The sequence below is a fragment of the Muntiacus reevesi genome, chromosome 20 (assembly GCF_963930625.1).
Source record: "Muntiacus reevesi chromosome 20, mMunRee1.1, whole genome shotgun sequence".
In the NCBI taxonomy this organism is placed as follows: domain Eukaryota; kingdom Metazoa; phylum Chordata; class Mammalia; order Artiodactyla; family Cervidae; genus Muntiacus; species Muntiacus reevesi.
The window spans coordinates 30,579,434-30,603,765 of record NC_089268.1 but is presented as its reverse complement, the minus strand read 5'-3'; the positions used below and the strand labels follow the sequence as shown (position 1 = coordinate 30,603,765).

General features: G+C 37.0%; 1 protein-coding gene and 1 long non-coding RNA gene across 2 annotated transcripts in view; both read left to right on the top strand.

The window, feature by feature from the left end:
• Positions 1 to 24,332, top strand: part of LOC136151537 (uncharacterized) — a 172,944-nt gene that overhangs the window by 58,638 nt on the left and 89,974 nt on the right. The gene's annotated exons all lie outside the window — the stretch shown is intronic.
• LOC136151544 (olfactory receptor 2J3-like) lies at positions 14,467 to 15,402 on the top strand. The gene has a single exon (XM_065912766.1). It carries the CDS (start codon positions 14,467 to 14,469, stop codon positions 15,400 to 15,402), a length of 936 nt encoding a protein of 311 aa, XP_065768838.1.

Sequence of the window (24,332 nt, the reverse complement as noted above, 5' to 3'; positions counted from 1 at the left end):
TATGTGGGGGAACTACCCCAGTGACCAGTGCAGATGTCATACAGACCTTTAAGGGGATAGAAAATGCATGAGTATACAGTGAGAATTTCTGAGGCTTCTGAGTATAAATCTGGTAATTTATACTCCAAACCTGTACTTTAGCCTAAAATGAAATATTTTGGAAAACCAGTCTAGTGTTGACTTCACCTTTAAAATTCTTTGCTAGCCAACTTCCTTCCAGAACTTCAGCTATAAGAAGAGAGCTGTCTTCAAGATTACAATCACTGTTACAGTCACTGTTATTAAAGAAGCTTCTTATAAAACACACAGACAAGTACAGTGTTTTCTTCCTTCCATCCTTCCTTCTTTCCTCCGCTTTTCTCCTTCCTCCCTCTCTCCCTGCTTTCTTCCCCCCTTTCCTTCTTTCCTCTTAGGTTGAGTGTGCATCTTTTTCAAAGAGGAATTTATATGTTCCCCTAGTATCTTACCCATGAAATCTGTAGAATAGACTTCTCTAAATGAGGTTGCTTTTCTTGCCCAGAGTTCTCCGAAGAGCTGTCTTGACTTCCTTGTTCCGTAAGCTGTAGATGATGGGGTTGAGCATGGATGTCACCACGGTATAGAAGAGGGCCAGGAGTTTATCCACTCCGGGTGAATGGCTAGCCTTGGGCCTCAAGTAGGTGACAGATCCTGAGCCATAGAAGAGCGTTACTACCAGTAGGTGGGAAGAACAGGTGGAAAAAGCTTTTCGGCGACCTTCAGGGGACGGCATGATCAGCACGGCAGCTAGAATTCTGCCGTAAGAAGCAATGATTAATAAAAATGGACTGGAAATGCAAAGAATGGCCACAACAAAGACTGCTGCCTCATTATGGGATGTATCCCCACAGGCTAGTGCCAGGATAGGCAAGAGGTCACAGAAGAGGTGGTCTATTTCACAGGGGCCACAGAAGTCTAAAGAGAAAATATAGGTGGTTTGGCTCAAGCCTACTATGCAACCTACTCCCCAAGAAACCATTGCTAAATGGACACACACTCCACGACTCATTCGTGTTGCATAGTGAAGTGGGGAGCATATGGCCATATAGCGATCAAAAGCCATGGCTGCCAAAAGATAGCACTCACTGACACCAAATAATGTAAAGAAAAACATCTGTGTAGCACATCCCTCCCGAGAGATTCCTCGGGCCTCACTCACAAGGTTCTGCAACATCTTGGGTACAGTAGAGCAAGTGTAGCCAATCTCCAAGAGAGACAAGTTGGCCAGGAAGAAGTACATGGGGGTATGGAGGACTGGATTGGTCCAGATGGTAAGAGCTATGAGAGCATTGCCTGTCAGTGATACTAAGAACATGAGTAGGATGAGGGTAAATAAAAGGAAGCACTGTTCCGTGACCTCAGAGAATTTGACAAATGCAAAGTGTTTCACCGACATGCTGTTGTCCTGCCACAAAGAACAATTGATGCTCATGACCTGAAGAAAAGAAAGGTGAAGTCATCAGAAAGATTCTTTCAGATAGAAATTTAAATCCTTGTATTACTCTTAACAAGCTCTTAAAATATGCTTAAAAGAAGAAACCTTGGAAGAAAAGGTTTGACCAACCTAGACAGCATATTAAAAAGCAGATACATTACCAACAAAGGTCCATCTAGTTAAAGCTATGGTTTTTCCAGTAGTCATGTATGTATGTGAGAGTTGGACTACAAAGAGAGCTGAGCGCCGAAGAATTGATGCTTTTGAACTATGATGTTGGAGAAGACTCTTGAGAGTCTGTTGGACTGCAAGGAGATCCAACCAGTCCATCCTAAAGGAAATCAGTCCTGAATGTTCATTGGAAGGACTGATGTTGAAGCTGAAACTCCAAATACTTTGGCCACTTCATGCAAAGAGCTGACTCATTTGAAAAGACCCTGATACTGGGAAAGATTAAAGGTGAGAGGAGAAGGGGACGATAGAGGATGAGATGGTTGGATGGCTCAATGGACATTAGTTTGAGTAAACTCCGTGAGTTGGTGATGGACAGGGAGGTCTGGAGTTCTGCAGTCCATGGGGTCGCAAAGAGTCAGACATGACGGAGTAACTGAGCTGAACTGAACTGAACAAGCTCTAGTGAGTCAAAGAGATAAATTTCCTACGTATAATTTAAAATTTACAAAGTTTGTAAGTTAGACTCATCCTGAAACTGAATCCTACTTTATGTTCACTATCTCAGCTGATTTGTTGAAGATATGTCTAGTCAGCAGGCATACAATGGAAAAGAAATTTCTGTACAATTCTGTTTCATCCCTTCATTTTCTCAAATAAAGTTCTTCTCATACCTATTTATTTCCTAATCTTTTGCCACTGACTTGCTTTCTTCACTCATTTAGTCAACAAGTATTTATTGAACACAGAATATTTTCAAGTATTTTTCAGTTACTGTTGTAGGTCCTGGGATTAAACAATGTAAAACAAGATAGAAACAAGTGGACTCTTTCAAAATTCTGTTAAATATGGACTAACAAATCAGCACAATTACAGGGACGCTTTATAGATATAATTGTTGAAAAATTTTCACACATCAAATATTCTATTATAATGCATTTACACTTATAGCATTTATAAACATTTACCTTGCATTTTGTGAAATTAAATTAATTAATAATTTAGTATCTATATTCCTCATGTAGGAACACATTTCAATGAAGGTTTTGACAAAGAAAACAGACAATAGTTTACATATCTTTTTTAAAAACTCAAAATATTTTCTTAAATATCATCAGTTCACAATAATAACCTATACAGTTACTTAAAAACCCTGGATGTGGAGATGTTGTCATTCTTCTTGTCACTTAAATACCCAAATATTTTTCAAACTAATTCTATCTTCCTGTATGTGAAAGAACTGCAGTTTCCTCAGTGACAATGGTGGAGGAAGCAAGGTGGAAATCCCAACCAGAAAAGGAGAATGCCTGGCTCTTAAGTAGTGACATTGTAAAGATTTCATTTTATAAATATTCTTGTCCCATTTAGACTCTAGACAGCAAATGCAAATGCCTGTGTTGGGGGTGAGAGTCAGGGGATGTGAGGAATGGGAGAAACCTGCTGGTGAATGGCACATGCTGAGGGCTGACTGCACAAAGGCTAATGCATGCTGTTAGTTATTTAATATTCCTAGACCCACAAGATGAATTAAAAAGTCATCCTGTGGTAAATACTTTTTAAAACCTTGCAAAATTCAAAGATGAAAAAAATTACATGTCCAAGATAGTGAAGATCTGTGAGTGCTTCTAAGTATTTAAACTGACAAAGAATTATACTTTGCCTAGAAATAAAAATTAAATCATATAGAAATAAATGTATATACCCACTTGGAAGTGAGAATAGAGACAAATAGTCAAATTCTCTTCATTCCTGTCACCAGGAATAATTCTACATCATGTAAAATCTGATTTTTTTCATTATCCTTTCTATTGTTTTCGGATTTAATCTATTGACCTGTGTCCAGGGAACCTAAGTTCCATGTAGTAGAGGTCAGTCTTATGTACATACGAAGAAAGTTTAATTTTAATACTTGTCTATAGAAAGAGAGTGAGTTGCTCAAGAGCAGGATGTCAGGAGTCTGCAGAAAGGAGCATCATGGGCAATACAACAATTTGGCACATTCTTCTGTCTCTCACTTGATATATTTTCTTGACAAAGTTTCTGATCCATCATTTCTGTGTCAAGGAAGGGTGATGAAGCCCTTCCTATCTTTCTTTTTTTTCCATTTATTTTTATTAGTTGGAGGCTAATTACTTTATAATATTGTAGTGGTTTTTGTCATACATTGACATGAATCAGCCATGGATTTACATGTATTCCCCATCCTGATCCCCCCTCCCACCTCCCTCTCCACCCAATTCCTCTGGGTCTTCCCAGTGCACCAGACCCAAGCACTTGTCTCATGCATCCAGCCTGGGCTGGTGATCTGTTTCACCCTAGATAATATACATGTTTTGATGTTAAAATGGAAGCATAGAAGCAAACCACGACTGGAAAAATCAAGAACTAAAATGTACTTTATCAGTCTCAAAACCTCCTACCTTTTAAAAGCCTCGTGTTAATGATCTCATGAAATGTTGCCTACAATATTCCCTATTATTACCAAGCTATCAAAATCACCTATATTCAGAGTCAGTCGTCAAGCAAATGGGCGCTGTGATATTAATCTAAAGATATAGAAGTTTAATGCTCAATGGTAAATTGAATTTGTCTATTCCTGCTCAGTATAGTAAAAGATTAAGTGACCATTGGACATTGACAAGGTTCTGACAGTTTGAATCTTGAGATGGAGTTTCAGTGGTAGTTGGGTATATGAAATAAACAGAGGAAGGAGACAAGATAATTTTAATACCTCAATGGCTTGACTTCATGTGCCACCTTACCCAGCCTCAAGATCCAAGAGAGGTGCATTGGAAACAATCCAGCATAAGTGTTTAATTTTACATCAGTGCCACATAATTAGAAATGATCTTTCTCTGACTCAGTCCCTTATTAATCTCTGTTCTCATAATGAAATATTTCCTTTGTTTCCTAACAGCTAAAGGAAAATGTTTGAGACATTATTAAAATTTCACCTTAAACAGTACAGTGCCTGGCATACAAGGGAAACTCAATAAATATTAACTTGTGTTATTCTGAAATGGTCATTTCTAAAATGCTTGAATAGTAGATACAATTTATATAAATCGGTCATTAAATTTTGTAGAGATGATTCACCCATAACCATTTTATCGAGAGCCTAGTATTTAGCTGGGTGATGCTTCAACATAACCCAGCAGAAACTGTCATTTGATTGGAATAACATATACAGGATAATCTAGACATTTCTATTACCCTCAAATAAGAGATTATCTATTTCCTGAGAAGTAATTATTTTGGAACACCTTATCGCAATTTTAAGACAGGGATCCTGGCAAAATGAGTAAATTATATTACTCAGAGAAGGAAAAAGAGCTGATTAAAATAATATCCAGAACTGAATAATGATTTTGGTGTTTATTCATTTTCACATTTTAATCTACCATTTAATGCAGGCTTCCTTTTTAAGGCATCAGTTATACCACATACCTTTGATCCTAATATTTGAGGAAAAAAGTAGATGGTATTTTCTTCTGATGAGCCACTCCTGAATTTTGTCTGAACATTCTCAATATAACCTCCCAAAATTTAGAGAATGTAAACCTCCCCAATCTTCTGTTCTAAGTCCATGCACTGACAAGCTTTTGTTGTAGTTAGGACCATGTCTGAACCCAGACAAGATTGCGTGTCTTCTCTGATAGCATTATATTCTTCCTAGCAATGCCATCAGCTACACACACACACACACACACACATACACACACACAAGCATGCTTGTCTGTGCTGTTTTCATGAAGATGTATTTGAACCATTCTTGCCTTGAAAAAAATGGTATATGAATAGTTTTACGTCATTTCTTTTCCTTGTTATGAATCCTTATCCTGCCTCCCTTCCCCAGGAGACATATTCTTCTCACTAGAGTATGTCAGGAAGCAGTTTGATTATATCTCTCAGGAATTCTCTCTCTCAAGTCTTTATTTATGGTAAAAATGAATATTTAGAAAGCAAAATGATAAATATAGAAGGTAATATAGGGAATTCCATGGCAGCGCAGTGGTTAAGACTTGCATTCCAGGGCTTGAGGCACTGTTTCCTTACCTGGTCAGAGAACTAAGTTCCCACACGCCGTAATGTGGGCCCCCCCTCAAAAAAAAAAATTACTGTAGAACAAAAGTAGAGTGAATCAACAGTAAAATATAACAACCTATCATAACCAGTAAAATAATATAATCTATCATTTAGGTAACTGCTATCATAGACTCTGTACACAATGGGATATTAATTCAAGAGAAATGTACTACTGAAATCAAATATTTACGTGACTACTCTATACTATTAAGATGAAATACTCAAAAAATATTTATAATTTTTGTTTGAATTAAACCAAGTAGTCATCAAAATATTATGAAAATGACATAAGTAACTTTCATATCATCCTATATTGAAGCAATTATTGTTTATTCTTATTACCATAAAAGACTCTAATAAATCATAATAATCTCCTAATTACAACTGAGTTTGACAAAGTACCTGGTTGTTTCTATCAAAAGTAATAAAAAAGAACCGAGAATCAGAGATATATATAGGGTGATGAAAAAAACTGTGTGACACAATATTTATTATTTAGTGATATTAAAAAGTGGATAAGGTAGTGACTACCTAATATTGAATATATCATTGACATGATGTAAAGGCAAAGGAGAAAGACTAGGGAAGAGAAAGTTGTTTAAATAGAAAACACCCCTCACCAAAGCCCCATTAGATGAATTATGCATAGGAAGAGTACAGATGGTGGAGTAACAGGATGGGGAACTCCCTTCCCCAATGAACACATAAAAAAGACATCTACATGTGGAACAATTCTCACTGGAAGGTAACTGGAGACTAAGAGAAAGACTCCTGGACAACCAAGGCTGTAAGAAATATCCACATGAAATCCAGTAGAAAGAAAAGTGTCAGGTCAGGTCCTGTGCCCTGGGAGGGGACTCAGAAGAAAAGAGAGATTACATGGGCAGAGATCCTCCCCAGGGAGTGAATGATTCCAGCCAGATACTGGACACACCAGGGAGTCCAGCACAGGGAAGATGAACCCCATAGACTGGCTGGAGAGCTAGTTGGACTAATAGAAGGGCTGGGGGGAGGTTGGACTCCATTCCTTAGGAGCCATGCATACTTGTTTGCTCCTGAAGCAGTGAGGAGAGGGAGGACTGAAAACTGCATGAGTGGCTGGCCAGTTTCCCAAGACTGCCCCTAGGTTCATGTTCCAGCCTGAGCCTAGGGTTTGCTCCAGCCCTACTTGGTTCAAGATGCAGCTCCACATTTACATTTTCCACACTCTTCTCTCTCTTTTCTCTTTCTGGGATCCCTATAAGGTGAATGTTGGTACCCTTGATGTTGTCCCAGAAATTCCTTAAATTGTTTTTATTTAAAAAAAAAAAAGTGCTTCATTATTTATTTAATGTTTAATCTTCCCTGGTGGTTCAATGATAAAGAACTTGCCTGTCAATGCAGGAGTTGTGGGTTCAATCCCTGGGTCAGGATGGATCCCTGGAAAAGGGAATGGCAACCACTTCAGGATTTTTGCCTGGAGAATCCCATGGACAGAAGGAACCTGGTGGGCTATAGTCCACAGGATTGCAAAAGAGTAGGACATGACTTAGCATTTAAACAGCAGCAACTATAAGCTCCCCTACTGGATTTTTAAAAGATGATGAAAACTGACAAATTATTTATCCCACAGAAATATAATCACATGTTCTCAGGCCATGTAAATATATGGTTAAGCTAGCATTAATATATTTCACTATTTTATCAATCACATAATAAAACAAGCTGTCAAATATCAAAATACTAAGTCACACAGCTCAAAATGCATATAAAATATTAATTGTCTGCTCAATTCATTGGCCGAAACCCACTTCTTTATTTTTTTGCAAGAGAGGTTGGGAATCACACTTCAAACAAAAATAATAATAAGTTGGTAAACAACTTCAATTAATTGAAGTGTGAAGAAATTGCAAAAATTTCAGAAATTTTATGATTAAGAGTTGTTTTAGCTATAATAACAGAGTATTTCTACCTTTAAAAACATTTACTAAATTAAAGTGCATAGTCTACATGTTCTACAAGAGACAGAGGCAATATTTTACTAAAAATATTTAATAACCCTTCCCATTCTTTTTTATGCCCTCCTTGAAAGTTGCATCTAAAAGGGCAAACATTAAAATGAACTGTAAGGCCTTTTTTGTCTGGAAACATTAAAGATAAGCTTCTGTACAATGTGGATTTTCAGAATGGAGGTTTTCTATAATAGTAAAAAATGAGTCTTATAGAAAGACTTTAAATAATCACTGTAAAAGAAAAAGGAGTAAATCTGATATATAATGGTATGAATATGGGAGATGTAAATACACTGTGAACAAATATCCTTATGGACCCTGCTTTCCATGTTTGAAATGGTGGAAGGAATAAACCTCATATGGTCCAGAGTGTTCATAGTTTCTGAGATTTTAGTTCTATATGATACTGAAAATATTAATACGCTAGTATTGTGCTGAGTATCTTGGCCCCGAGTCTTTCTAATTTTCTTATAAGAAACATTGATGAGTCTGGCATGGAAACAAATTTAAAGATGTAACTCAATACTGCATGATTTCATGAAAGGTCAATTTGTACAAATGATAAGCACATTTGGAATGCTGAACAGTAAGAATCCTTTGCTAAGTGTCTGAATAGGTTGATTATAACCCCAACATGGGGGTTGCAGTTCTGCCAGGCTTGTGGCTTGGTAAAACTGCTTTTCAATACACCTATGGAAACTTCATCAGACTTATCCACCAAGCCAATGTACTGGCTACTCTATATGACAAATTTGGTCCCATCTCAGGTTCCACCTCCAAGCAATGGCACCAGGCAACCCAGTTTTATTGAATGCAACAGTCGTTTCAATAGCATTGGAGTGTTTGAAATGCAGCTGCATTTTAAGATGTTGTTGCTGTTGTTTAGTTGCTAAGTCACATCTGACTCTTTGTGACCCCATGAACTACAGCACACCAGGCTCCCTTGTCCTTCACCAACCTCCTGGAGTTTGCTCAAACTCAATGTCCACTGAGTTGGTGATGTCATCCAACCATCTCATCCTCTGTCATCCCCTTCTCCTCCTGCCCTCAATCATTCCCAGGATCAGGGTCTTTTCCAATGAGTCGACTGCATCAGGTGAAAAAAGTATTGGAGCTTTAGCTTCAGCATCAGTCCTTGGATAAACAATACAGGCTGTGGAGTCAGGGCAGGGCAGCAGTAGTCCTCACAGGAGGTGGCAGCTTCATAGGTTGTGGCAGGGGCACAGACTCGATTGTGCAGCAAGAAACTCTGGGAAGCTCATTTTTAAAAATTTGTTGTATGGAAAGAGTAACATGGGAACTTACATTACCATATGTAAAATAGATAGCCAATAGGAATTTGCTCTATGGCTCAGGAAACTCAAACAGGGGCTCTGTATCAACCTAGAGGAGTGGAATGTGGAGGGAGATGGGAGGGAGTTTCAAAAGGGAGGGGATATATGTATACCTGTGGCTGATTCATGTTGAGGCTTGACAGAAAACAGAAAATTCTGTAAAGCAATTATCCTTCAATAAAAAATAAATTGATTAAAAAATTTGACTTTTCTTTATGTTGGTCTCACTTGGTGATTTCCATTAATCTGTCTTTCAGATAATTTATGCATTCTTCTTTATCACCTAGTCTGCTGTTCATACCTTCTATTGTGTTTTTCATTTTTGTTATTGTATGCTACAGTTCTGACTGGTTCTTTCTTATAATTTCTAGTTCCTTGTTAAGATCCTCATTGTGTACATCTATTCTTTTCCCTAATTCAGTTACTATTCACACTACTAATACTTTTAATTTTTTGTCTAGCAAATTGTTTATTTTTGTCTCATTAGTTGCTTTTTCAGAAATTTTCTCTTGCCATTTCAATTGGGACAAGTTACTCTGTCTTTTCATTTTGACACTTCGTGTGTCTCTATGAAACTCAATGGAAAAGTTACCTATGGTGGGCTTGAAGAGGTATCTTTATATGGGAGCATCCTTATACTGTCTGCATGGGTCCAATGACTTTGATAGCAGAGCTGGATTTGACTTGAACACAAGTCATGTCTTTCCTCAGGGTGTGCTGTCAGCTATCATCTTGTTAGGAGGTGGGGTTAGAGATGAGGGGCCAGAGCCAGGTGTGAGTCAGGGCTTCCCCTCTGCTCACAGTCCTATTTAGGGCATGGGTGAGTCCCAAGTTGCTAGAGCAGAAGACTTGAGGGTTGGGTTAAGTTGGCTCCATTCCCTTATAGTATGTGTTTGTCGTCTCTCTCCCAGCACTGGCCCCCTCAGCCCCAGAGGGGAGCAGTGCTGGAGCGAGGAGCCGAGGTGTTTATTTCGCAACAGTCAGTGTAGTGGGTGTGGTGGTCAGGCTGCCCTCAGAGGTCTGGTCTGCTTGTGATGTGCTGCTTGTGTAAGTGGCAGTAATGGCAGCCCTTCCCTGCAGCCATGAAATTAAAAGACACTTTATCCTTGGAAGAAAAGTATGACAAACGTAGACAGCATATTAAAAGCAGAGACATCACTTTTTCAACAAAGGTCCATATAGTCAAAACTACGGTCTTTCCAGTAGTCATGTACGGATATGAGAGTTGGACCATAAAAAAGGCTGAGCACCGAAGAATTGATGCTTTCAAAATACAGTGCTGGAGAAGACTCTTGGACAGCAAGGGGATTGAACCATCCAATCCTGAAGAAAATCAATCCTCAATATTCACTGAAAGGACTGATACTGAAACTAAAGCTCCAATACTTTGGCCACCTGATGTGAAGAGTGGACTCATTGGAAAAGACCCTGATGCTGGGAATGATTGAGGGCAGGAGGAAATGGGGACAACAGAGGAGGAGATGGTTGGGCGCCAACATGGACTCAATGGATTTGAATTTAAGCAAGCTCCGAGAGATGGTGAAGGACAGGGAAGCCTGGTATGCTGCTGTCCATGGGGTCACAAAGAGTCGGACATGACTGAGCAACTGAACAACAACTCCCTGCTCAGGGTTGGGGCTGCCTTAACATCTCACAGTGAGATTTTTTCGTGGTCTGCACTGCTCTCCCTCCAGTCTAGAACTGCAAGCATTTGCTCAGCTCAGAGCGGGGATGCACCAGGGCAGTATCGTGAAACCAGTTAGCTAGCTGCACAGTTTCATTTGGCCCTTGCCACCCTGCTTTGAGAGAAAGAAACTGTTCTAACTAAGACAACTCCTTGAAGGGCATTAATTGCCACATTGGGATTTACTCTCCCAGTGGCCTCAGTCAAGGAAAACATAGCACAGTATTCTTTTGTTTCCATGAAGGCACTACTTGCTCTAGGAAAAGAGGTCTATCCCTGGACACACTACGTGCTCGAATGAGTTCCTCCTTCCAGCTAAAACCAGATCTTTTTGGTAGACTCAGGACTCTGTCTTGTGTAGCAAGGACAATCATAGTAATTTTCAGACTCTGTTTTCCTATACTGATGTAGTAGATTAGAATATATGGTGTAAGTAGCCATTTATGTTGGTAATTTCAAAGAGGTGAAAACCAAAGATCAGATTGGTCCACACATGAAGAGGCATAGATTGAACAGACAAATACAAAGCACGTGAACAGACACAGAAGGGAAAGACATGAAAGGAGTTATTTGAATACTGCTTAAGCACTAGATAAGAGTATTAAGGATTAAAGCTGACCAGTGTTATAGTGATGGAGAAGAGAAGCTCATGTCTACCAGTATTTCCTCCATAATGTCTTATTTCAAAAATAGAGAAGAGATATTTTATTCAACAGTCTATGAAAGCAACCTTTGATAAGGTCCTTATTTACTTCTCTGGTAAGAAGAAATTTAACCCTAAAGTCCACCTTTTTTCTACTATTTTTTTTTTTTTTTGGTATCTTATATCTCTTTCTAATGTCTATAAGAATGTTGAAAGATGTGTCATGCAAAAGATAAATACATCTCAGAGCTGCTGCTTTGTTTTAATTAATGTATCAATACTAGATTACTCATGCAACTGTATAATGAGGAAGAAAATTATATCTGCATCAGAAGAAGCAACAAGAGCATTTGGGTTTATATATCTCATGATATACTATCTCCTATTCTAGGAAAGTGCTTAAAAATCTTGAAATTTTCCTAAAATGGCAGCGACCTCTAAATTAAATCATCTTCATAATTTACTATTCAACCATTTCTATTTTTTGATTCAGTCATGGTGAACTTCTTCACCATCCAGTGAGTTCAACCACACCTTCTCTGGTGAGGTCTGAGATGTAGCCTTGAGCCGGAAGTGCCTCTTTCCAAGCTTGTCCTTCCTTGAATACTCTGTCTTGGTCCAAGTTATCATTTAGAGTTCTAGTTACATCTTTATAGTTACTTTCCTTCTATAGTTTAATAATACTTTAATCTTCTATTTAATTACAAAAAATTTCTTTTAAACAATGTACTGGCTTATAATCCTGCATGGTTTCTGAGCTATAGAAAGTAGTCTAGTTAATGAATAATCATTAGCAATTAGTTAATGATAAGAGTTTTAAGGCCTGAATTAGTCTTACAAATGTGAGGCTACATTCTCTCTAATGTTCCTGCTGAAACTCCACCATTTATCTACTGCTAATGTCTTTTCAAGAGTTGTACTAATCAAAATGTGAGCAATTAAAAGACCTCAAAAGAGGTCTGGTGGTTCTGTGATTTCTTTCTTTTTTTTTTTTTTTTTTTGCCATAGTTTATTAGGAAGCAAGAGAAAACAAATTGGCTGTGGAAAGAGGAAGCAAAAGTGATATGGCAATGGAATGAGGAATGAGGCAAAGCAATCACAGAGAGGAGGAGGGATATTTAAATGTTGGTTGTTATACCTTATCAGGGTAACTGTATAAAAAAAGGTGGCATTAATTAATCTTTCATATGAAGGACTGAAAACCCATAAGAGAAAAAGAATCTCTTAAGATTTATCACTATCTATGAAATATACTTCATTTTTTTAACCAAAAAGAAATGCGAGATCCTCTAGGCACAATATCTTAAATGATAAAGTCATTTAATGGTTTCAGTAAATAGAATTCTTTACTAAGTTGGAGAATAAAAATATATATAGACATTAAAATTTATGATTAGAAAAAAAATTATGATTAGAATTTAAATATGGTCTCCGTTATTGTCCTAATGAAATAGAAATACTTTAGAAACCACTTCAGACCCTGTGTTCATGTTTCTCAGCTCTGTGATACACATCTGTACATTTTCAACTTTAAGCACTTGTAGTCTGGTTCTTCTCCATCATCCTCCATCTTCACACCCTTCCTTACTTCTTTATTCTTTCAATGACTTTATATCTTTATATCTTCCTTTTCTTAAAAATTTCTCCTTTCAAATCAGCTATATTCATATGTTCTTTGGGAGGCATTTTATCACTGTTCTCCCCATCTATTTCACAGAGTCAAATCATGTGGACTCTAATTTTAAGTTTTGTGTGTAAGCTGATGTGTATGTTTCTTGTCTCTTTTTTTGGTATCTCTATTTAGGTTTCAGTTTAGAAATAAGCTGTGAGTGCAAGTAAACAAATAAGGAGGAAAAGCTTTTCTATAGGAATATATAATTGAAGCTTAATGTTTTTCACACTCTATAAACATCTTGAAATCATAAATAAATTTGATATCATTCATTATATCTTTTATTCTATATGTAAGATTATGAGCTTATAATTATTGTTTTCTATAATCATATAAATAGAAATTATCTGAAAATGCTGAGAAGAAAATTAAAACTGTTTAAACAAAAGATTATTTGTTTCATGAGGATTTTCTTCTTTCATTATGTTAGGAATTTTCAAGTTGCTATTTACCCTGATGTCATCCTTGGATGAGTGAGAAAAACCTAATAGTTAAGAAGTTATTTTTCTATAATAGGACAAACATTTGGATGAAATATAAAAGTAAAGAAAAGCATTAATTTACTTTCTGGAGTTTTTTTATTCTGGTAAAATATAAAATTTGTAGAAAAGTTGTAAAATGGTACAGAAAACTGCTATTAACCTTTTAACCAGATTCAACAATAGTCTACACTCTGCCTGAAAAGATTTATTTTATCACCTATCCTCTCTCTCATCTGTTTCTCTGTCTGTCATATCTGTATCTATGTATTTATCATCTGTCTTCATTTCAAACTCTTTCTTGAATTTGATATTTTTAAAGAGTGCAGGTCAGCTATTTCACCCATCTTGTCTCCATGTGAGTTTATCTCATGCCTTTTCATTATTAGCATCAAGCTATGCATTTTTTGGCATGAACATGACTGAAGTGACACTATTCTCTGGTTCAGAGCATTGTATCAGTAGTCACATGATTTTGGTTTGTAACATTAGTGATGTTAACACTGATTATTTTGTTACAGTGGTCTACTAGGTTTTTCTGTTATAAAGTCTATTACTTTACATTTTATAATTAACAAGTAACTTGGGAGGAGATATTTTAAACAATGTAAATGGCTCAACATTTCTTCATTCACTAGTTTTTAGCATATATTTAAGTTTTTCTAACGCCACCATTCCTCCTATATTTGCTATTTAGTATCCAGCTGATAGGAACAGACTTTTGTTCTCCACTATACATTTATTCTTTTTTAAGTTGATCACTATTAGCTTGTGGATTCTTATTTCTTTCAATTCGTTGGTACCATAGTTTCTCTTAATGCCCATATTGTCTTACAACTGAGCAGTGGTATGCCCTTGAAACTGGTTTTTTAAATTTCTTGTGTCTCTGTGATTCTTGGAGACTTTCCCTACACTTTTAGGCTGTATGTAATTCTTTCCTCAGGTAACAAGATATGAATGATGATGGAAAAAAGAATGCAACCTCTGAAGCCCAGTTTGTTCTATTGGGTTTTTCTGATTGGCCTCAGCTTGAGTTACTTCTTTTTGTGGTTATCTTGATGTTCTACTTGATGACATTGATAGGCAACCTGTTCATCATTATCTTGTCATACCTGGATTCCCATCTCCACACTCCCATGTATTTCTTCCTCTCAAATCTCTCTTTTCTGGATCTCTGTTATACCACCAGTTCTATCCCTCAACTGCTGGTCAACCTCTGGGGCCCAGAGAAAACTATCTCTTACAATGGTTGTATGATTCAACTTTATTTTGTCCTCGCACTGGGATCTACAGAATGTGTGCTACTGATGGTGATGTCCTATGACCGTTATGCAGCTGTGTGTAGACCCTTGCATTACACTGTCCTCATGCACCCTCGTTTCTGCCATCTGTTGGCTGTGATTTGTTGGGTAAGTGGCTTTACCAACTCAGCACTTCATTCCTTCTTTACATTTTTGGTACCCCTGTGTGGACATCGCCAAGTGGACCATTTTTTCTGTGAAGTTCCAGCACTGCTTCGACTGTCATGCATTGATACCCATGCTAATGAGCTGACCCTCATGGTCACGAGCTCCATTTTTGTTCTCATACCTCTCATCCTCATTCTCAGCTCCTATGGGGCCATTGCCCAGGCAGTGCTGAGGATGCAGTCAACAACTGGACTCCAGAAAGTCTTTGGGACATGTGGAGCCCATCTTATGGTTGTATCCCTTTTTTTCATTCCAGCCATGTGCATATACCTCCAGCCACCATCAGGAAATTCTCAAGATCAAGGCAAATTTATTGCCCTCTTTTATACTGTTGTCACACCTAGCCTCAACCCTCTAATCTACACCCTCAGAAACAGAGATGTAAGAGGGGCAGTAAAGAGATTGGTGGGGAGAGTATGATCTGGCATACTTGTGACATCAATGATGAAATGGAGCATCTCTTCACCAATGGTTCTTCAACCTATCCACTCATCACTCTTTCATTCACTCAGTTAGCACTTTTTGAATGTGTACTCTCACAAGGACACAGAGTTTGTGGTTGCAGATATGATTAAACACAGTCTGCCTAAATAGTAATCACTCCTCAGTGGCAATAACAGCCATGTAAAATATGGATCAAATGTCAATATTAATTTTTTTTAGTGTACAAACCTAATAAAATAAAGTATCATTTTCTCAATTGAAAATGAAGCATAGAATTTATTGTAAAAATTAATAAACTCAGTTATAATTCTATGGAAAAATGCTATCCTTAATTAAAAAACGTAGAATATGTCATTTAATTTCTTGCTTTTTAGGCAGAATTTGTCGTAAAATTTGTCTTCTATCTTTGGTCTAATGAAAGACATTTTTAAACACTTTAAATATTTTTTCCAACATTGTTATCCTTTTTTGAATGCTAGTTAATACTGAGAAAAAGTTTAGTCTGTAGTGTTTAATATAACATTATAATTAGTCAGAAAAAACCTTTTTTGAGTTGTAGCAAGAAGTGCCCTCAGTAATGCAGCAGAAGTAAGCATCTCATATTTATCTTTTTCTTCAAGTCAGTGAGAAGTGTAAAGGAGGTAGAAATAAGTTGTAAAGCTGTGCTATCTAACTATAAAGTCATGGTCATCAAAGGCTAGGTATTGTTAGGTAAAGTAAGGGCATAGCACACCTGCATAACCTAAGAAGCAATAAAGAATATCTGAGGTGACCAAATACTAGGCTCTGAAAAGTGTGTTGATGAATCTGATGGGTATTTGAAAGAATTACTTGAAAACATATTTGAAAATGTTATGATAAAAGCTGTATGATATGTTAATTTTTTACTTTTAAGTTTGATATGATTTGAATATTTGTGGAAACATGTATATTATCAAGGGTGAAACAGATCACCAGCCCAGGTTGGATGCATGAGACAAGTGCTTGGGGCTGGTGCACTGGGAAGACCCAGAGGGATCAGGTGGAGAGGGAGGTGGGAGGGGCGATCCGGATGGGGAATACATGTAAATCCATGGCTGATTCATGTCAATATATGGCAAAAACCACTACAATATTGTAAAGTAATTAGCCTCTAACTAATAAAAATAAGTGGAGAAAAAAGGAAAAAAAGTTCACTATAAAAATCAACATATATTTTTCAAATAAAGAGATGCAATTTTATTTAAATAATAGTTTTTTTCTCTATATTATTGATGCCACCTCCATATAAAATAAGTGTCCTAGGTATATAACACTTTAAACTGCACCCATATTGAACCCAAATGGAATAAGGAATAAAGTAAAACCTTGGCAACACCTGAGTTTTGTATGATAACTTAAATGTCAGTTTTACTTTAACACGGGTTCAATCCCTGAGTTGAGAAGAACGCTTGGAGAAGAAATGGCAACCCACACCAGTATTCTTGCTTGAAAAATCCCACGGTCAGAAAAGCCTGGTGGGCTACAGGCCAAATGATTGCAAAGAATCAGACATGACTGAGCGACTAAGCAAAAGCACAAGACAAAGTTTAGATATGATTCATTCAAATGCTTTTTCCTGAATTATTGAAATGAAAAGCACATCTGAAACCTTCCCCTCAGTTTCCTGTGTGGCTTGCAGCTACACTGATTCTGATGTCTATGTCTTCCCCTTTGTGTGTCTGTGATTCATTATCTCCAACAAGGCATAAACAATGATACGGGGTATATACATTTGTCCTTAAGGTCTTTTCCAAGAAATGAAAAATCAATAATCATATCTATAAAAGAAGTTTTAGTAAATAATTGGGGCCACACAGAGTGAACCATTACAGAGCAAAAAATCTTTAAAACACTTGAAAGATATAGTTTAGTTCTTTGAACCATCTTGTGAAAATCTTACTGTTTGGGATCCCTAATGTAATACCCAAGTCTCTGACTATGTAACTTAAAAAAAATTGAAATTTCTCATTTCTTCTTTTCCTTTTCTGTGTGATTTATCCTTTTGTATGTGTAGAATATTTTTCTTGGAATGCATAATTTTAGCATTTAAGCTTTTGAATCCTAGCCACACTATTATTTTATTTAATTTGTAATCCAAAATAAAGATTAGTTTCAAAAAATTTTCTCAAAGATTACCACAGATACTATTGATTTTATTGCTCTGTAATTTTCAAACTACTTACATGAACCTTATGCAGGCAAGATATAGGAATGTTCTTTCTCACTTTGTACATGAGAAAACAGAAGCGAAGAAGATATGTGACTTACTTAAGCTTAAACAACTTGTATGTGACAAATCAAGTAATAAAAATAGATTTTTATTTGAGTTCCCTTGTTATGGTCAGGAACAACTAGGATGTCTGAGACCCCTGTCATTGTTAACCCCCACCCTCAAACCAATATTTGATAAATTGACATTTACACAGCACATGTGCATTTAGGTCACAGGCAATTTTATTAAAGAACTACCAATGAAATCAGCCTTTTCTCAGCTAAGAATGGAAGTGAAATGCACTGAAGGACCTACTTCTTCTTTATCTCAGTAAATTTTTCCTCCCCATTGGGACCGTATCTCCCAATCTTTGTCCACTTGTTCCTGTGCAGCATATTCCCCAAATGCATGCTCAATTATTTCTCTTAATATATCTCAGCAGGGTAGGATTATTGGCACAAATATGCATCAGATAGTTACAGAAACTAGCTCTGGCTTCCAGTCCAGATTTTCTCATTCTCTACTCTTTTTTTGGCCTCAGTGTCACATACTATATCTCTTTTTATGAACGTGATGCTGAAAGGTCACTGATTATCATATGCTATGACAACATCAATTGATTTTAAGCATAATAAAGTTTCAAGTACAAATTCACCATATTCCAATTATAATTCATCAACAATAAAACTTTATGGTCCAACTCTCACATCTGTAAAGAAGGCTGAATGCTGAAGAATTGATTCTTTCCAATTGTGGTGCTGCAGAAGACTCTTGGGAGTCCCTGGGACAGCAAGAAGGTCCAACTACCCAATCTTTTTTATTTTTTATTTTTTTTTTATTTTTCAGTGGGTTTTGTCATACATTGATGTGAATCAGCCATAGAGTTACACGAATTCCCCATCCCGGTCTCCCATCCCACCTCCCTCTCCACCCGATTCCTCTGGATCTTCCCAGCCCAACAGGCCCGAGCACTTGACTCATGCCTCCCACCTGGGCTGGTGGTCTGTTTCACCACAGATAATATACATGCTGTTCTTTCGAAACATCCCACCCTCCCCTTCTCCCACAGAGTTCAAAAGTCTGTTCTGTACTTCTGCGTCTCTTCTTCTGCCCTGCATATAGGGCCATTGTTACCATCTTTCTAAATTCCGTATATATGTGTTAGTATACTGTAATGTTCTTTAACTACCCAATCTTAAAGGAAATCAACCCTGACTATTCATTGGAAGGACTGATGCTGAAGCTGAAGCTCCAAAACATTGGTCACCTGATGCGAAGAGTCAATTCATTGGAAAGGACCCTGATGCTGGGAAAGATTGAGGGCAGGAGGAGAAGGGTGTGACAGAGGATGAGATGACTGGATGAATCATTGACTCAATGGACATGAGTTTGAGCAAATTCTGCGAGATGGTGAAGGACAGGGAAGCTTGGCTTGCTGCAGTCCATGGGGTCACAAAGAGTTGAACACAACTGAGTGACTGAACAAGACAATATAACTTACAGAAAAGAAAAATAATATGAATTTGCCATAAGCTTTCACTAGATTTCACAATATTTGCCTTTGGTGCTTTCTTGTTCTGTCTATAATAGTATATTAATATGCAGTTAAATATTTTTCTGAAATATTATAAAGTATAATGTATGCCCATCTCTAACTGTACCTGAGAGTCTTTCCTAAAGATATAATCCAGTATAACAAATTAGATTTATGTGTTATGTCTTTAGTATCCCTTAATCCAGAACCATTTTTTGTTTTTCTTTGCCTTTAATTAACTAAATATTTCTAAAGAATATAGGTCATTTATTTTATACAATATCTTTCAATGTATATTTGCCTAGTATTTATGCAGAATTAGAATATTCCATTTTTACAGTAAGATCCCACAGGGCCCATGATTTTTTTATTTATATTTTAATTTTTCCTCCTGCTTTATTGAAGTATCATTGACATACAACATGTATTAGCTCAAGGTATATATTGTGATGACTTATACATGTATATATTGCAGATATTTACCAGAAAATAGTCAGTTTAACTTATCTATTCTCTCACCATATGTTTTTTGTAGTGAGGCCATTTAAGATCTACTCTTTTGGCAAATTTCAAATATATAATGTGATATTGTTAATTACAGTTACCATGTGTAAATTAAATACCCAGAAAGTATTATTTTAATGTTTATAGGTTGTATTCGTTGATCAACATTTTTTGTTTCTCCCAATCCCAGCCTCTAGCAAGCATTGTTTTACTATTTCTCTGAGTTTACCTTTTTAAAAAATTTTACATAAAATTGAGAGCATACAGTTCCTTTTGACTTATTTTACTTAGCATAATGCTCTCAAGGTCCATCTATATTTTTGCAAAAGGCAAGATTTCCTTCTTTCTCAAGGTTGAAGGATATTTCACCGTATATAAAATATTGTTTATCCTTTCATCTTTTAATGGATTCTTAGATTGTTTCCATGACTTGAGTTTTGTGAGTAGAGCTGCTCTCTCTGTTTTTCTGTGCTAATCTTGCTAAAGTTTTGTCAGTTTTATCTTTTCAAAAAAACCAACTCTGAGTTTTGTTGGTCTCTTCTATTGCTTTTCTGGTGTCACTATCATTTATTTCTACTCTGATCTTTGTTATTTTCTTTCATCTTTCTGTTTTAAAAAAGTTTATTTATTTTAATTGGAGGCTAATTACTTTACAATATTGAAGTGGTTTTGCCATACATTGACATGAATCAGCTATGGGTGTACATGTGTTCCCCATCCTGAACCCCCTTCCCACCTCCCTCCCCATCCCATTCCTCTGGGTCATCCCAGAGCACCAACCCTGAGCACCCTGTCTCATGCATCTTTCATCTTTCTATTTGGGGCTTAGTATGTTTCTTTTTCTAGTTACTTGAGGTAAAGGTAGGTTGCTTGTTTGTAAATTTTACTTTCTTTTTATCCTTGTAAATTTACCTGTTAGTATTAGGATGCAAACTGCATTCTACAAGTTTTGATATGTTGTATTTCCATTTTCATTTCTCTTAAGATAGTTTTTGATTTCCCATTTGATTTTTTTTTTTGATCAGTGGTTGTTCAGAAGTGTTTTGTTTAGTTTCCACTTGCTTGTGAAATTTCCAATTGTCATCCTGTTATTGATATCTACTTTCATGCCTTTCTGATCAAAAAAGGTACTTGGTATGAATTCAGTCTTCTTTCATTTGCTGAGGCTTGTTTCATGACTTAACATATGTTGTATGCTGGCGAATAGTCTGTGTCCACTTAAAAAGAAAGTGTTCACTGCTGCTGTTGGATGGAATGTTCTATATCTTTGGTAGGTCCATTTAGTCTAAGGTATAATTCAAGTCCTATGTCCTTTTTCTTTTTGGATGATAGATCCATTCTCGAAAGTGGGGTATTAAAATTTCCTACCCTTAGTATATCACTGTCTATTTCACCTTTTTTGATTCCCTTATGTTTGCTTAGTATATTTAAGTGTTCTGATGTTGGTTGGAAATCTACCATTGTTAAGTAAGCTTTCTGCTGCTTTCTCCCTCCCATCTCCTTCCTACCACTTTCTGGGACTCCGATAATGCATCGTTTCTCTTAATGGTATTCCATAATTCACATATGCTTTCTCTCTCTTTTTAAAGATGTCCTATTATTATTATTTTTGAAAGTGCTGGATTTTTCCTTGCTGTGTGTGGGCTTTCTCTAGTTGTGAACGAGGGCGACTTTTCCTTGTGGTGCACAGGCGCCTAATTGTAGTGCCTTCTCTTGTTGCAGAGCACAGGCTCCAGGCGTGTGGGCTTCAGATTTGCTGCACGGGGGCTTAGTAGTCCTGGTGCATGGACTTAGTTTATTCATGGCATGTGGGAGCTTCCTGGACCAGGGGTCCAACCCGTGACTCCTGCATTGGCAGGCAGATTCTCAACCACTAGACCACGAGGGAAGCCCCTGCTTTTTCTCTCTTCTTAATTATTTTTCTTTTTGCCCTTGTAGAATTTCAAATAAGATGTCTTATAATTCACTAATTCTCCCATCTATTTGGTTCAGTCTGTTTTTGAAGTTGCTTACTGAATTCTTCAAGGTAGTCATTGTTATAGGATTTCTTTTTTATATTTTAATTTCTTTGTTGAACTGAAATTTGAATTTATAATATTTTCCTAATTTTATGTAGCTGTGTCCCTCTGTTTTCTTGTACCTCACCAAATTTTTTTAATTAGTTTATTTTTTATTGAAGAATAATTACCTTACAGAATTTTGCTGTTTTCTGTCAAACCTCAACATGAATCAGCCGTAGGTATACATATATCCCCTCCTTTTTGAAACTCCCTCCCATCTCCCTCTCTATCTCACCACTCTAGGTTGTTACAGAGCCCCTGTTTGAGTTTCCTGAGCCATGCTTTTTTAAAAGGGATTATTTGAATTCTTTGTTAGACAGTTCATAGATCCACATTTCTTTAGATTAAGCATTGGATTTTATTACTACCCTTTGGTGGTTTCATGCTTCCTTGATTAGTCATGATATTTGTGGTCTTGGCTTGGTATCTGTGCATTTAAGAATGTAGGTGCCTCTTCTAGTCCTTATAGACTGGCTTTGCCAGGCAAAGCCCTTCACTAGTCTACTTGTGCAGAGCATCTATATGGGCATTCTTGTGGCATCCATGATAAACTGCTATTGGAGTATTTTGGTGACCTGGTGCTGGGGTGCATCAAAAGCCTGGAATAGCAGTCAATCTGGCACTGGGGCCCTCCAGCATCAGGAGTGAACAAGTGCCCTCTAGACACTGGCTTGTGGTCATTGAATGGATGTCTAAGACCAGTTAAGATATCCTGGACTGTGGGAGTTGGCCAGTGCAGGAATATGCCAGAAGTCTGGGTTGTCCTGGCTCATTGGGAGCCTGATACTTAGGAGATGCCATGGCCGTGGGAACTGGTCAGGAACTTGATGCCATGGGCATTGGTTGGTGCTGTTTGACTGGGAGCCTGGGTTCACAGGAGCCACTTAGAATCTCGGAGCCAACGAGCTTCCTCCAGCCAAGCGAGGCTTCGGGGACCACTGAGCTATTTCTGACTACTTGAGGCGGCTGGCACTCAGGTGGGTAGGAAACCTAGATTTACAGCACCCTCTGAGAGCCTGCAGCCATCACTCACTAGCCTTATTATCAAGATTCTTTATTAGTTCTTCCAAGGAACAGTTATTGCTATTTTGCTCCATGGAATGGTGATTTTTAAAGTTCTATTATTCTTGTGCAGAAAAGGGAAGATTTATCTACTGTTGGAGGGATTGTAAATTGGTACAGCCACTATGGAAAACAGGATGTGGAGATTCCTCAAAAAATGCAAAAAAAAAAAAAATGTCATATGATTCAGTAATTTCTCTTCTGGGGATTTACCTAAGGAAAACAAAAACACTAATTTGAAAAGATATATGCACACCAACGTTCATTGTGGTGTTACTAATAGCCAAGATATGGAAGCAATATAAGTGTCTATCAATAGAGGAATAAAGACATGCCACATATATACAATGGAATATTATTCAGCAATAAAAAGTAACAATATGTTGCCATTTACTTCAACATGAATAGATCTAGAGCATATTATGTTACGTGAAATGAATTAGAAAGTGAAAGACAAATACCATATGATCTCACTTACATGTGGAATATAAAATCTTTAATTCTTCCTCTTATTTGGGAATTTAATTAGTTTTCTCCCTCTATTCAGATTCGTATGCCTTTACAAATAGGAATATACAAAAAGTTGAATAAATTAGTGTATGCATTTTGATAAATTTGAACACATGGCTATGTATATGATACTGTCATCACAAACATAATCTGTCACCTCCAAAAGACTTCCTGTGCTTCTTGCTTTTTTTGTTCATTTGATTTTTGAGAAATGCACTGGTCATGAGTTTGTGCACTTTAAAATTTAAGAGGGCAAAAGCCTATCCTTGAGGGTGTATTTTGTCACTACTGCTTTCTGTGTGGAAGACACAATTCTGAAATGAGCTGTCTTTACAGGCCTAAAAGATAAAGAAGTAATCTGAACAGCACTAAACAATTTCTTTAGCTAAGCTTGTAACAAATCTTGTTGGGTCTTTCCCTCCAAACTAAGGTTGTCTTAACTAATAAAAATGATCAGAGATATTATGTAACATCACAGTTTTATTTTCCTTGCTTTGTGTGTGTATATCTCTGTGTGTGTCAAATTTAAAATTATTTTATGGCAAATCATCCCCCAATCAAATATTGAAATTGTTCTAGAAATTTTTCCAAATATACCAAATTTTTCTAAATATACCAAAGTCAATTTGTCTCAAAAACTGGACAAAGCATGAATGGTCATTTCTATTTTAAAAAATGGATCTGGGTTGGAGCTGATTCTTGTCCAGGAAGTTCAGTTCAGTTCAGTTGCTCAGTCGTGTCTGACTCTTTTTGACCCCATGAACTATAGCACGCCAGGCTTCCCTGTCCATCACCAACTCCCAAGCTTGCTCAAACTCATGTCCATTGAGTTGGTGATGCCATTCAACCATCTCATCCTCTGTCGTCCCCTTCTCCTCCTGCCTTCAATCTTTCTCAGCATCACTGTCTTTTCTAAGGAGTCAGTTCTTCATGTCACATGACCAAAGTATTGGAGCTTCAGCTTCAACATCAGTCCTTCAAATGAATACTCAGGACTGATTTC